We start from the raw sequence: 15,687 nt of genomic DNA on the forward strand, positions 1-15,687 counted from the left end.
AATAAATACTTGCTAATGAACAGATTTACGATCTAATTTATATTTCATTTTACCTCCTGTTCTTATTTACTCCTACTCCAACACTCCAGGTTGATACGAACTGCGCCCAATAAAGAATGTAATGAATGTTATAGATTTGTGTAAGCGACTTAGATAAATCTTGACTAAACCTTCCTTTACAAATACAAATATACTTTATTGCACACAACATACAATACTTACAAGTTTTACACGAAAGATACAGTACACCACCTACCTACCTTTTACTTTCCCTTTCTGTTCTCTTATGAATACTTGTATGCCGTATTTTTTTTAAGTATAATGCTATATCTAGTAGGTACGAGTATGGTAATCCTAGTATTGAAACAGCTTGTAGCCCTAGTAAAGACCGCCATTTTATGTTTACAGAGTGGCACGTTTTTTCTGTAGGTATTTCCAGTCCATACTCTTTTCTATGTCTATGGCGTGAGCCCATCGGGCCTCTTACCGTCTGTGCGGCTTAGACCCGGCGGTTCCAATTTGCACGGCACGTCGATCGACACCAGTGCACGGCGGATGACATCATAAATAAATTCGAATATTACAAAATACTTACCGATGAAACGATAACAGTTGGCTATTTTCTTTCCTTCCTGAATGTGAGCTGCAGCTCCAAACTAATATAAACCAGACAATATAATCCAAAAATGGTTAGATACTTACCTATCAGAGACAGAGTCTCCTTTCATCAAGAAGAAGATAATTGCATCCTACAAAAAGAAATCTTGTAAAAAAAATTTATCGACATTAATTGTAAGTAAATTTAATTTTATCGACATATTAGTAAAGTGAAACCCAACACTAGGCAATGAAAAACTTGTGACAACCTACGAAATTACGAAACAATTTTTGTATATGCGTCTTTGTCTAACATTACGCCGGTTCCGTAAGATAAAGTAGAGCAGAATTATAGAGTTCTGTTGCTATTTTAGCCTTCCTTCTATGCTTTAGTTATTGTTCTGAGGCTAGTTGATTCTTCTATCTTGCTTTAACTTATATGTAGTATAAAATACTGTGTATCCGAAACGCATGAGGCTTGCGTCAAAAATAGAAAAAAAAAACAGAAATTTTGTCTATGATATTCTCATACTAAACTTCGCGTGTGTGGCTCCGTGGAATTATTTTTGATTCAGTGATAATTTTAGATAGATTTTTATTTAGAGTTTCGCATTTAGTTCATTGAAGATACGTCAGTTTTACATAGCGCTTACTCAGCGCTGCGAAACGATGGAAACATGTGATTTAACTCGGTGAAATTGATGGGTGATGATGACACTATCAGAAAAAAATACATGTCAACAAATTGTAATTATCGCGAATTGTGACCGTGGGACTGTTGTTTTAATGTGCTAGAAACCTTGTGGAACATCATATGACCGTGTTGGGGCGCTGAGGTCTTTGTTGGAAGTTGTTTATGAGTGATGGACTGAGTATATATCCATTTCCGGCAGGGATGTCGGGACCTCGGTAAAGTTTTGATCGGTTATTGCCCAGATTTCGGGATGGCAAATCCAGCGATTGCGGTGTCGTTTGACCAGAACGACCGGTCTAGGTAAGGATACGACGCTTAACATGATTATATTCGTAGTTTCTAACCAACCGCTTTCCCACCTGTATCCCATAATTAAATGATCATTATCATTAAGGATTTAATAGATGTTTCGTGAATATCTAAAACTTTTCACCTACTTCACACATAATTTCAATTGGGGACACTAATGGTTGCTAAGGTCATAATAGCAGTTGATAATAATATAATTATTGACTTTATGTATGAGATGTGCATTCTTCACAAATTAAACATGAACAGAGCATAAATTATTTGTTTATCATGTAAATCTAATTGCTACTCTTTCTAGCTAACCCCAGAATCATACAATTTGAAGGCAACTAATTATTTTCCATGATATCTCTCTAATACCTATGGTTAAATCAAAGTGATTTATCATATTATGTTTTATCATCTATGTCACTCCTACCTGCTGCTATGATTATCATAGAGTACCCCAAGTGTGATCACAAACACAAATGAACATTTATCAGGCAGACCCTAGTAATCCTAGTATATCCACTGATTTATAGCTTACCATAGACCCCCAGCTTTATAACGATAATTGTTATTGAATTAATAAAATAATACTAATATTCATTACAAGACATAAACCTTAAAATATTGAACTAATTGTTGTGGTATATAACCTTCCTTCCCCATTCCTTTTAAAGTAATCATTGATAATGCTATCATTTAGCCACTGTTATTCTAAGGAAAAACATCATATTATTAAGCTATTTGCGAGGAAAGTTGATAATGTAAAAATGGGGAACAACTAAATATTTTTGTTATAGGTCATTAGATTTAGTTTAATCTTTTAGTTACAAGTGTCAATTGTAATTTGCTTTTTTATAATAAATGTTACATTCTAATAAGGTTGTATACAACCTCACTAAAAAACTGTAATAAACCTTAAAATTAATGCTAAAAATGCAATAAATAAAACTAAATTGATATACCTATTTATTTATATTTTATAGGTATATTAGGGAGATTAAAAAATGCTATAAATTGTATTGTTTAGTGGTATTATAATATAATGTAGTAGTTATTTAGAACATATCCTTATATGTCTCAGAAATAAAAAGGATGTGTTGCAGTGAAACTAATTTTAAAGTAAACAATTGAATACTCTTCCCTTGTAGCAGTTAATGTCAGTCAGGCATTCTAAGTAAATGGTTTGTGTTTTATGACTGTCCCAGATCCCGAAGACAGGTTAACTGCCGCTTGAAATAAACAAACCGTAAACGAAACATTAAGCAGTACACACACCCAGCATTGAACACTGTTCATTGTCAGCATGTTTTTCAAAATATAAATGACTAAATAAATGCTTCAATGTCTGTTAAAGGAAGCAGTGTAATAAGTTATCAATAAACAAATCTAGCCAATTTTAGTGTAGATAAAAACAATGGTTGTCTGTAATATAAATGTGATGAATTGTTTAGTGAAAAGTAACCATCATACTGCCAATATTATGTACGTTTTGAAAGACGTAAATCTTGCTACACACTGCTGCTTCAAGTAAACAAAATATATATACCTACTAGTTTTCCGTCTGCGTGGGCTTTGGTTATCGCGCGCGACACTTTTGCCTGATTTCCGCGATAAAAAACTATCCTATTTTCTACCTTAGGCACCGATCCAACTAGGTAACTATCACCATTCCTATCATCTAAATCGTTTCGGTTTTTTTAAACATGAAAATGTAACAGACAGACATTTACTTTTGCATTAATAATATTAGTTTGGATATTGTATGTAACACTATAATTCCTACAGTCCAAATAATTTGTGCTTGTAATAGAATACAAATTGTTATAATGTATTGTTTGCATAGCACTTATGTATGTAAATCAGTTACTTTATTTTGAGGTGGTGACATGATACTGCTCAACTGTCTATGGCAAACATTAAATACTAGTTGCTGAGCAACTAATAATGTTCAAGGACACAACTTATTCAGTATTAGAAAACAAGTTATGACTTCTCTAAAAGGTTTGCATTATTAAGTTTATTGAGAGTGAAGCCCACCATACTGTTACTTTGTTGGTTGCAAGCTTCAAAGAAACAAAGTATTTATTATTAGAGAATGCCACAGTAAACATCAGGAAAATCAAACTCACACAAAGCTAGGAGACAATCTGAGTTTTCAAACTAGGTTTCTACTCACTGACTTGGCTTAATTACTGTTAAGTAGTAGTAGAAGTAGTTATGTATAACATAATATAAACAGCCTATATACGTCCCACTGTTGGACACAGGCCTCCCCTAAATCAACGGGAGGAGGTATGGAGCATACTCCACCACGCTGCTCCACTGCAGGTTGCCTCAGTGGTCTAGTGATTTGAGCGTTAGGTTCACGATTCCCAATGGGGATATTGTCGAAATCACTTTGTGAGACTGCCCTTTGTTTGGTAAGGGCTTGAATCACTTGATTGTCTAAAAATAAGATGATTCCGTGTTTCGGAGGGCTATTAGCCGTAAAAACACCGCCACCAACCCGCAGTTAAGTATAAAAAAAGTAAATCATACAAATATGAGTATATAACAAATGCGAATGGTATCCCAGCTGTCTGTCTGTTACCATTTCATTCGAACCGAGACTTTAGGGTTAATGCCGCTGTAACAAGAGTCCACAATATTTAAATCACATCGTGATCCCTAGTTTGGTTAGGACATTGCAGGCCGATCACCTGATTGTCCGAAAGTAAGACGATCCGTGCTTTGGAAAGCACGTTAAGCTGTTGGTTCTGGTTATTACTTATTGATGTAAGTAGACGTTACATCAGCCATGTCAGGGGCCTTTGCCGGCAATGATATCCCTGACGCCAGGGTCGATAAGGTTGGTATACCACCTCACAACCCATACGATAGTATTAATAGTAATATTTGTTTGTAGCTGGTACTTCCGCGACTTGTCCCGCGCGGAGGCTACTAAGCTGCTTCTCAACGAGACAGAGAGCGGCGTGTTCCTCGTGCGGGACTCCAAGACAATCCCCGGGGACTACGTGCTGTGTGTCAGGTATGGATGCTGCTTGATTCGTTGCTCTATACTCCGCTATATATAGTTTGATCAATTTGACAGGTGTCAGCACACTGGCTTTTCCAGATGTCTTTTTAGCACTAATGTGTTACGGCTGTATTGTAAAGTATCTCTCCATCAAGGTTACGTATTTAAATGTCAAAGTACCTAAAACCTAAGCACCTAATGTTTAAATATCTATACCTAACCGACAAATACAAAGTTCTTCTCATCGTAGGCGCGGGTGTTGTGTTCTGTAGGTATTTTAATCTTAGTTGATTTGAAGTTAGGTTTTTTAACTTTAGACATTTGAATACGTAACCCTCCATCAATCAAAAAATCTGAATGCCATTGAAACGACAAGAAGAATTAAATAATAAAATAGTGTCGTAAAGGATACACTAAATATGTACCTAATTTATGAAATAAAAATCTAAATTGTACATTAGTTTTATCCTTTTTTTTAAGACACCTCCCACACTAGCCTCTTTCAAGCGCCGTCGACGTGCCAGCGTCCGCGCAACATCTACGCGACGTCGTCGCCGCGGCGCCAGCGCCGCGCACGCTTGGCGTTCGGCAGCCGACCAGCCGTCGAGAGGCGCTAGTGTGGGAGGTCTCTTAGAGCCACGCTTTTGAACCGTAGAATCTCTCATACTCTATAGCTGATTCGTTGACTTGTTTTATATTTAATGGACTTAACTTTCTCTCCAACAGAGAAGACGACAGAGTGTCCCACTACATAATCAACCGAGTAGTGTCAGCTGACGGCACGACGCGGTACCGCATCGGGGACCAGTTGTTCGCGGACATGCCGGCGCTCCTGGCGTTCTACCGGCTGCACTACCTGGACACCACGCCGCTGGTGCGGCCGCTTCCGCAGGCCTCCGCCGCCACCGCCGCGCCGCCCCCCGCGCACCCCCACACTGTGCTCGAGGTCGTCGTCGCCAAGTTTGACTTCTTTGGCAACGTAAGTTAAAAAAAAATAAGTCACATGATGGACTATTATGGACAATCATGATGGACAATCCTCACTACGAGTTAAGCATCTCATAATAAAAACGAGATTTTCGTATTGAATGTCCAAATTCAAATTCAAAAATATCTTTATTCAGTAGGTAACATAGTTACAATTTGAATCGTCAATTTTTACATAACGAACGTCTCATCCTCCTAAAACTACTGCAACTTCTCACAACCTGTATAGCCGGGGAAAAGAAGCTGCAAGAAAATACTGTAACACAGGGCTCAGAACTCTCTATCTGGTCTAAGTTTCAAACGATTGTTATATGCAATCAAGTTGAGTCATACAGGACAAATGTCATAAGGAAAGCAATTAATTACGTCAATACTAATATTGTTAACATAGACTTAGAACTTTTTCGTGCACGCTAGATGTAACAAAATATTCCCGCGTCAATTCTGATACTTCAAGTATACTGCTACTTAAGTATTTAATAATAATAATAAAACACTTAATTGCACACAAATTCACAAAACATTTACAGGACAAACTTATTCTAAGGTGGGCAAAGGCGGCCTTATCGCTAAGAGCTCTTCCAGACAACCTTCGGCAAAGGGTATGGTACATTTGTAAAGCTGCAGTGAAGCGCGCAAATACGTAAAATAAAACAATAGACACATTTTATATAATAATATACATACACAATCATATATACTAAATATATATTAAATATTTATATATATATATATATATATATATATATAATATATATATTACTACAAGTAATATAATATATTACTTATACACATACTATAGATACACACATTGGTACATATAAGTAAAAATAAAATATTTAAGTAATATTTATTTAAGTATTTCGTACTTGAAAGTCCTGAAGTGTCGTACGGTTTAATCTAATTTAAATCTTAAGTAACTGAGATAACTATGGAAACGCAACGCGCACATAAGAACGAAACTAGGCGCCTCGTATAACAGCATGCCTTTGTTATGGCCAAATATGGTGTACTTTAGTATTATTTATTGTTACCACCTAAAATACCATATTTTTGTAAGAAAAGATTTGTTTTGAGCGCAGTTATAATGCCTCTATTTGACGGTGCCATTTTTCAATAAGTCTACCAATAAGTAAGTAATCCGTCATGATCGGAAGGCACGTTAAGCCGTTGGTCCCGGTTACTAATTACGTAGAGAGAGAGAGAGAGAGAGAGAAAACGTTTATTCAAATAAAACGTAGTCGTTACTTGAGTCACGTCAGGGGCGTGAGGCGGGTCAATAATAACCCTGACACCAGGGTAGATGAGATTGGTCATCCCACCTCACAACCCACACGACAGAAGTAGAAGAAGTAAGCAATAAATGTCTGGTATTGAATGTGTTCCTCTAGTTATTAAATAACTTGTAATGTGTACCATTGGTTTTTAAAAGATGTGTTGCTGTTGCAGTTTCTTGTCATTTCTTCTCCTCAGCCATAACACCTTGCGAAATGACGTAAATTCAAAAATGTTACATTGACCTTCAACAAGTTTATCCATGACTAGCTTTTGCCCGCGACTTCGTCCGCGTGGCGTGTTATAAAAAAGAGATCTTTGTGTGTGGGGGAGTGCATGTCAAATTTCAACCATCTAACTTATGCAGTTTAGATTTTTTCATACAAATGTTTTTACCCGCTAACTCCCGTTCCCGTAGGAATTTTGCAATATCCTGTTGCGACTAAGCTTTAAGTTTACTATGGCACCTGCATGCCAAATTTCAAGCGTCTAACTTAAGCAGTTTAGATTTTTCATAAAAAAGGATTTTCCCGCTAATTCCCGTTCCTATGGGATTTCCGGGAATTCCTTTGTTAGTGCACCTCTACGGTACCTAAGCTACGTCCCTTCCAAATTTCAAGTGCCTACGTTTAGCCGTTTCGGCTGTGCGTTGATATGTCAGTCAGTCAGTTTCTCCTTTTATATATTTAGATAATTACGTTGAATAAATGATTCTGATTTCTGAATATGACCCAAGATTGTAAATGTATTGGAAGTGTAATCTTTGAACCTGCTGAGTCATTGGTTGATTGAATTGTTGGTTGTTCAACGCGTTGGGTTTCTCCTTGTGACCTGTTATCGTTACCATAATGTTGTTGATAGTATAATGATGTATGTACACCTCTATTTGTATGGGCTTTTCCCATTCCTTTGCTTACTTATATGATTTACAAACGATGCAAAATTATTTTGAAGTGTGATAACTAAGGTTCGTACTAAAATACTGCCTTATTTGACTGGGTCACAGATTAATTGTAAAATGCTAATCTAAAAATATAAGCCAGTGTAACATGACATGATCATAAATCCATCACATTTTTCTTTTTGATTTATTTTCGAAATTTAATTATAAATTAAGTAACAGTAAGTACGAATTTTTACTGGTGACGTCACAGGACAGTATTTCCATACAAATTCCATAGACAATTTTCGTTTTAACGTTTCGTTATCTCATTTGGCTAGGTTGTCAAATATTTTTTTTTTAAATTACAATCCGTTTATTTATCTTAGTTATTATTGCAGTAGTATTTTTGTTCGGATCGACCCCGATGTCTTGCAACTAATATGTATTTATTAATTACTACAACTACCTCCCTATATAGGCACGGTTAGGTATAAAAAAAAAGAATAATATATAAAGGATAGCATAGGGTTTGGTGCAATAAAGTGTATTTGTATTGTATTGTAAAGGATAAATAAGAACACTTGTTAAAAGTCTTCTAGGTATTTAGTACTATCTCAGGTAGATTAAACGGAGACTGTCCCTTCTATACGTATTGTTGTTTATTCTATGACATATATAATCTATATTGTTCCTGGCTCCTTGATAGCCCTGTTCGGAGAACGCGGGACTTACGTTCGGGCTCTAAACCACCGAATTCGACTTTATGAGTATGATAAATCATATAGTTTTGTACCCGGTTAATGGCAATCGGTTCGCCCCCTACATGGGACTTAACACGTTGACAGTCCCCATACAAAATGTTTTGACTTCCTTGTGAGTCCCGCATATTACTTAAATTTGTATCGTCATCACTAATTTAAGAGCCGCGCTCTTGTCGATGTAGAATCCTCCATGCCACCTTTTTGGGAAAAATAGGGCAGTGGTTTCCCTCTTGCCTTCCGCCCCGCAGTTCTCAGTCTGATGCGAGTGGGATGGCGCCCAGAGTAGTCTATTTCAAAGCCGTACTAGGACTCCTGTCCTTCGCCTCAAATTTGTATACGTCCTGTTTTAAATAAAAACGTAAATAATAATAAATGTATTCTAAACACTTTACAATACCGATTTCTTAGTGACCCATGCATGGGTCACGGATGTATGGAGCTAGTCCGTCATGACCCGTATATGGATCACTGGTCTGTCAACGTGTTAAATATAGCTCCTTTGCCTTTGCCTACCCCTTTGAGAATACAGGCGTGATGTTATGTCATGTTGTTCCTGAAGACAGGTTGAACGTACCAGAATTCAATATCTGTTGGCCATCCTATAGGCATTATCATCCCAGCGACAGGCCAAAAATAACTGCGCTATGGTTGTAAATTCCGTACTATGGCGATGACTAACATTTGATATCGAATTTCAACCATGTGCTCGAAGTATAAGAATAACACGGGAAACTGTCTACATTAATGCGGAGGAAAATTAGTACAAACGGAACTATTGCTCTGTGTATGATTTAGTGTGTTTTTAGGGCATTCTCTGAGTCATTATCCCCTAGCATTGTCCCGTATAGGGTTCGCTTACCTAAACTATACATTTAATAAGTCCGATTTTTTACAGAAGCGACTGCCTGTCAGTCTTACCAACCCGAAGGGAAAACCAACTCGATAATTAGGTCACTTACAACCGAAACGCATTTCTCGGGTTTGTAGGGCATTCTCTGAGTAATACAGGTATTACAGTCTCAGATAGGCCAGACCAGTAGTACTAATCGGTGATCAGGCATGGAGACTTTGATCATCATTATCATCTCCCTAGCATTATCCCGTTCTTCACAGGGTCCGTTTATCTAACCTAAAGATTTGACAGGTCCGGTTTTTAAGGACACTTTGATGAGAGTGGAAAACTACTCCAATGGGAAATAAGTGATATTATGATTACATCTATTCTATATACGTCGCGTTGCTGAGCACAGGCGTCGACTTGTTGATCAGAGGGGATACAGAACTACTTTTGCCGATTTGACAATATCCTGGGTAAGGGAAGATTACTTCCTCAAAGTTACCCAGCTAGGATCAAACTCAGCACCTCAGGTTTAATGGTCAAGGTGGCCGTTACACTAACTAGGTCATCGTCCATAATAAATGAGGATAATGAAATGGGAAAACTGTGCAACTAAAATAAGTTCGACGTTCGTTGCAATTGCAGAGGCCGTGGTAGCTCAGCTGGAAGAACGCTCGACTCACTGTGAGGTCGCAGGTTCGAAACCCAGCACCAGCCTAAACCAATGATTTTCCAATTTGTTTTCCAATTCATGTTTGGATCTTATATGATTATCCCATGCTCTGTGGTGAAGGAAAATATCGTGAGGAAACCCATATTCCCGTGAAATGCGTTTCGAAGGTAAAACCAGCCCAACCTGTATTAGTTAGGTTAGTTTTAGAAGTGCTTCTAACCTAAGTAACTGACCTGTATTGGGCTGGTTTTTCCTTCGCGGATAGGAAGGTCAGATTTACACTACGTTCTCTTAAATAAACGTATCGTGTCTCCACCTTAATTCACGCGCCTAAGCCGCCACATTTTTTAAATCTTTATATTAAATCCTCATTTTGCTCTAAATGTGATGACTACGGCGCATGCGGCTCTTGCGGCTCGTCTAGTTGAGCGTTCTTGTAGCTAAACGCATTGTTATGTTTTATCCTCCAGTGAGTTGTTTGGTTATATTCACGCTTCAATATGGTAACGTTACAGGACGCCGACGACCTACCGTTCCGTCGCGGCGAGCGGCTGATGGTGATCAACCGCGACGAGGAGCAGTGGTGGACGGCGCGCAACAGCCAGGGGCGCACCGGCTCCATACCCGTGCCGTATGTTGAGAGGGTTAGTGTTAGAGACACATAAACTATAATGATTCTTATTTTGTAATGTCACCTGTAGGCTCTGCACGGATACCGGCGCGAATAATATCGAGGCCTTCGACCAATAGCCGTTTGACGTCCATCTACGTAGATTCGTATCGTTTATTCAGACCCGACTGTGTCTACGTTGCGGAATGGCAATAAAGTTATTGAGTATCAGGTGGTTTCCTAGGTCAATCAATTATGAAATTCTTATTACTAAATAAAAACAGATCTGAAGGTAAGAAAAATCGTTTTCTTTTTCTGTTTTACTTATTTATGAATTTTAATCATGTAAAATGTAAGTAGATAAATAAAAAAAGTAAATAAAAGAAAAAATAAATAAAAAAAGTAAATGTAAGTTCAACATTTTGTCTCGTTTTTCAATGACGCCACAGGTTGCTTTTTCATACAAATTCCATAGTAATTTTGTGTTTTGACGTTTATTAAAAAGGAACTGATTTGACTAGTTGGAAACTATCCTATTGAGACGGGAAGCAAAGATAATCCAAGGCTTTGTTTAACATTCTCGTTGAAAAACTATTGTCTCCATACATCGACATAGGTCGCGATTAGTTTACCAACTGCAAATATGTTTGTAATCGTAAAAATGAATATTTTTTTGTTACGGATAACAAATTTTCGATTTTGTAAGTCCTTCCTTTTTGCTGAATTTTATGATTCTAGGCCTAGGGGAAGTACCCCATAAGTTTTGATTCCCCTACGAAATGTATGAAAATAATTAATGAATTTTTAGATTGCGTTGGTTTAGAAGCTTTATTTTTATAGCTTCAAGGGCCAATAGCTTCAAGGGTAAATATTAGATGTTAATTTCATCTTGAAAAAGGGCTTGTCAGACTGGTGGGCAGACAACAAAGTGACCTTATAAGGGTTCCGTTTTACCTTTTGAGGTTAGTCTGAACTCTGATACTTATCACTAAACTATGATGTATGATTGTCCTTACAGCTACTGGATCCCAAAGGCGTCCCGTATCCCCCTAACGAGGCGCTGACACAGCTCGGGGATCCGCCGAGCCCGCAGGGACAGAAGCAACGCACAAATATGCAGGTGAGGGATTTACTCCACACACCCACATCACTCTCCGGAGACTGATATGTAGTCATCGTGTATAGCGATAAAAAATCCACTTGATATTAACTCAGAATAATGAGCTGAATCATCCCTCTCAGTATTCGTTACGATGTCACTAACACCCCGTACAAGTACATACAGGTAGCCATACAAGTAGGTATTGGCGTTAGTGAGAGCGTCACGAATACTGAGCGGGGTGGTTCAGACCATGATTCTGAGTTGATATCAAGTAGAATTTTCAGTCGCAAAATACATGAAAATTTTTCTGGTTTTTTTTTTCAGTCCCATACTTTTGCGACGGAAAATTCCACTTGATATCAATACAGAATCATGGTCTCAATCACCTCTCAAAGTTTTCGTTACGATGTCACTAACACCCTGTATATAAGCCCTCGTTTTTATATGTAATAAGTAACAGCTTCCGGGTTCGTTTTTGTACACGAGCAGCTGTGTGTGTGATGTCTAGGGCTACCACAATAATTTACCCGGCGTAGCTTACATACTAATAAGGAATCACGACACGTATTTCTTTTTTAATATTTTGGCCTGATTTCGCAGATCTCTTAAGCCACTAGAGAGTTGTGAAGTCATAAGACTCTGAATGAATGTTTGACTTTATGTAATAAAATAGTATAAAGTGAAATTATCTCTAATTGATTTTTTTTCTATACTCTATAAATCTTATGACTGTGCTCACCACAATAGTAGTTGGCTTCATTTGTTTGTTGTTCAATGAGTGATGTAATGAAATGATTCGTATTTTTAAATTAAGTGTAAATGTTTTCAGCGCACATTGCCGGCGCTAGCTCGTGTGAGACAGACGCGGGTGCCTAATGCGTATGATAAAACTGCGCTGCGACTCGAGGAAGGAGACATTGTTAAGGTAATTACTGGTGCCGATTTATTTAATATTTACATTTCGCGACTTTACAGTGCAGAAGCGCCAATAAGCCGTGTAACTTTCAATATAAACAATAATATAATTAGACATTGGCCCCGATTCCTGCAGACACCTCCTAATTTTACTTTAAGTTATACTTGTTATTTTCTTATCCGCCGAAAAGGAAAGGGACGGATGATTGACAGCTCTTATAGGAAGAATGAGTAAGTGAATGAATAACTCGGGCGAATCAAAAAGGTATCTCGCTGGTATGCAAACCGTTTGACGTGTGCTGTCAACTTAATTCTGTCGGGTTATTGTCCACTTTCTAAAGCTAGACCGTTTCTTAGTATCGTTTTTTTACCACAACTTATAGGAACCTCAATTGTGTAATAAAAAGATTTTTTTTTCAAAATGAGCTTTTTAACATTATTAAGAAATATTAACAAAAAAAAAACAATAACAAAAAATGGTAATTTTAGAAATATATTTATTATTTTATTAACATTGTAACTATAATAAATAGACAAGTAAGAAATATTGAATTTAATTTGAATAAAAAACTCATTTATTTTTCAGGTGACAAAAATGAATATAAACGGGCAATGGGAGGGCGAGCTGAACGGAAAAGTGGGTCACTTTCCATTCACATATGTGGAGTTCCTAGACGACAACACGGCTAGTTAAGCAATACCTTCCCGAGTCGGGCGGACAGGGCATAGCCCGGTGCAGTGAAGTGAGAAGTTATAACAGTGAGTGAAAGAGTGACAATGTTCCATACAAGTGCTTAGCGTAACAGTACGTTTAAAACTATCCAAACAATATTTTCCCACTCACTCGGACTAAGGAGATAGAAAGCGACAAGTATATTCAATACCGAGAGGTAGTTTCATATATTTATTTACGAGTATTCATATCTACCATATCTTTTGATCGTATTAACACGCCATACAAATGGCATATATTGGCTATATAAAAGGTATTTATTTATATACAGCTTAAAAAATAATTAATGTAAAGTGGAAGTGCATTAAATTACGATATGACGTGAATTCGTCAGACGATTTTGGCACTATTATTATAGTCCTAACATCCAAGTTAAGTCTTTATCACACCATTCTTATACTGTTTTCACTGTTGTATATACCAGCTAACATATCCACATGTCGCTGTGTCTATTCATTATTTGAGGTTTACGCGGTTATTATCATAATTAAAACACATAATACCGGGTTCTTACCGTGTTAACCAGGGATATGAGACCCCCGATATTTCAACACTGTTGCAAGTGCCATGATCACGGGACGACTGATGAAATTGGAGTGGAGTATGTAGATCCATATTGTTTTTTCTAAGGGCAAAAATATATCTCTACCCTCTTTCTTTGCCGCTTTTTTCTACATTTGATGTCGGAATGTTCGGAACCATCTGAACTCGCACCAAACACACTACGACAAATCGCACTCACTGTGTCCTCGCGTTTTAATAAACCACATTAGGCCGTTTTAAGGGAGTCTCATATCCCTGATTGACACGGTAAGAACCCGGTATTATGGGTTTTAAACTCTATTGTTTGAAACTCGACATAATTCGCTCGGCGCGCGGCGTGGTTGCCATGCAGTGTCTGCTCGTTACAACAGTGAAAAAGTGAATTTGGGTGTAAATTCCAGATTGTAAATGGGTGGATATAAAGTTACTATGAAGCTGGGTTATTGGAAGATACATGTGAGTGATCAGCTTCCGTCTTGTAAACTGCCAATCATGTTATGATGCGACATAAAGACAATTGTAAGCGCGTTAGACACGCCGTACGTATTAGACGAATTGTTACATATAACTGTGATGTCGCTATTGCCCACCGATTATTGGGCTATGTTACATTATAATTGTTATTGAATTGACATAGTAATACGTGCATGTTATATCATGCTTAAGTATGACGTAATACATATTTCACTACTCACTTTTATTTAAAAATCTGTGCAAAAGGTGCTAAAACTAAAGTCTGCTTGCGTAAGACTTAGCCCTCTTATTTATTTACTATTTCGGTACAGCCGAAAATATGGAACCGAAACGGTGTGTCATGTCCTTTATCATGTGATATTTAATATTGACAACTAGACTCAATTTATAATTGTACAAAGAGCAACAGCACACAAATTATATTCTTATAGTCAGGTTTTAGAATTCATGTATTTCAATAAAGTGTGTTTCTAGTTGTCATATTATATCAGAAAATAGATCATATATGTCCTTTTAAATTGAGTCCAATATTTCACAAACGATCTGGGAAGAATTATTACCCTCCTTATGTGGTAGTTGGGTAAAAAGAGTAACAAGAAATCACTAACATAGGCTCTATAATCTCAGTTGGGATAGTCAGAGGTACGTCCACCGCAAGATGAACAATGTACCAACGCTTCACTAAGGATTCTCTTAGACCAACGTGATGTGTTGAAGTCACTCTAGCTCAATTACATACATACATAAACTCACGCCCGTAATCCCTAATGGGGTGGGCAGAGCCACAAGTAATCAAAGACAACTTGCAGCCACTGTTGATACGATGTCGTAAGCTGGACATGATGAACCTTATGGTGATAAGGGATCAGCCTGTCGCCCATAACATTAGTCCATCACATTAGAGGACACAATCCCTCTGTCGGTTTTTACGACATGCCCGGGAAGACAAGCAGCTGAACGTGTTCTATGTTTTTTTATTTGCTCCCAGAACAGCATAGAAGCAATTAATTAAGCAATTTTTAGATCTGGCAATATTAGATTGTTTACAACAAAACTTTGTTGTAAATTGTTTACAACAAAAGCTATTCTTTGTCTTAGCTATTGGTTCATGCCAGTTAGGAAAATGTCCACTCTTTTTGCCCACTTGTACTATTGCCTTGTCGGAAATTGTGAGTTATTAGGCTCAACTTTTAAGGTCTGTGTAGATTTGTTAAGCAATGTTGGACACATTTTCCAATTTATATACACAATTATAGTTATTATTGAAGCATAATCTGTTCACTACGTAG

At 37.4% G+C, this 15,687-nt stretch overlaps 1 protein-coding gene across 1 annotated transcript; it reads left to right on the top strand.

Annotated features, from left to right (window-relative positions):
• Window positions 1-1,128: 1,128 nt before the first annotated feature.
• On the top strand, window positions 1,129-15,223 carry LOC126377900 (adapter molecule Crk). The gene is made up of 7 exons (XM_050025953.1): window positions 1,129-1,591; window positions 4,494-4,616; window positions 5,331-5,583; window positions 10,537-10,665; window positions 11,650-11,751; window positions 12,563-12,658; window positions 13,235-15,223. Exons 1-7 carry the CDS (start codon window positions 1,542-1,544, stop codon window positions 13,340-13,342), a joined length of 861 nt encoding a protein of 286 aa, XP_049881910.1. The 5' UTR covers window positions 1,129-1,541; the 3' UTR covers window positions 13,343-15,223.
• The last annotated feature ends 464 nt before the right edge of the window (window positions 15,224-15,687 follow it).

This window comes from Pectinophora gossypiella, chromosome 24 (genome assembly GCF_024362695.1).
Source record: "Pectinophora gossypiella chromosome 24, ilPecGoss1.1, whole genome shotgun sequence".
In the NCBI taxonomy this organism is placed as follows: domain Eukaryota; kingdom Metazoa; phylum Arthropoda; class Insecta; order Lepidoptera; family Gelechiidae; genus Pectinophora; species Pectinophora gossypiella.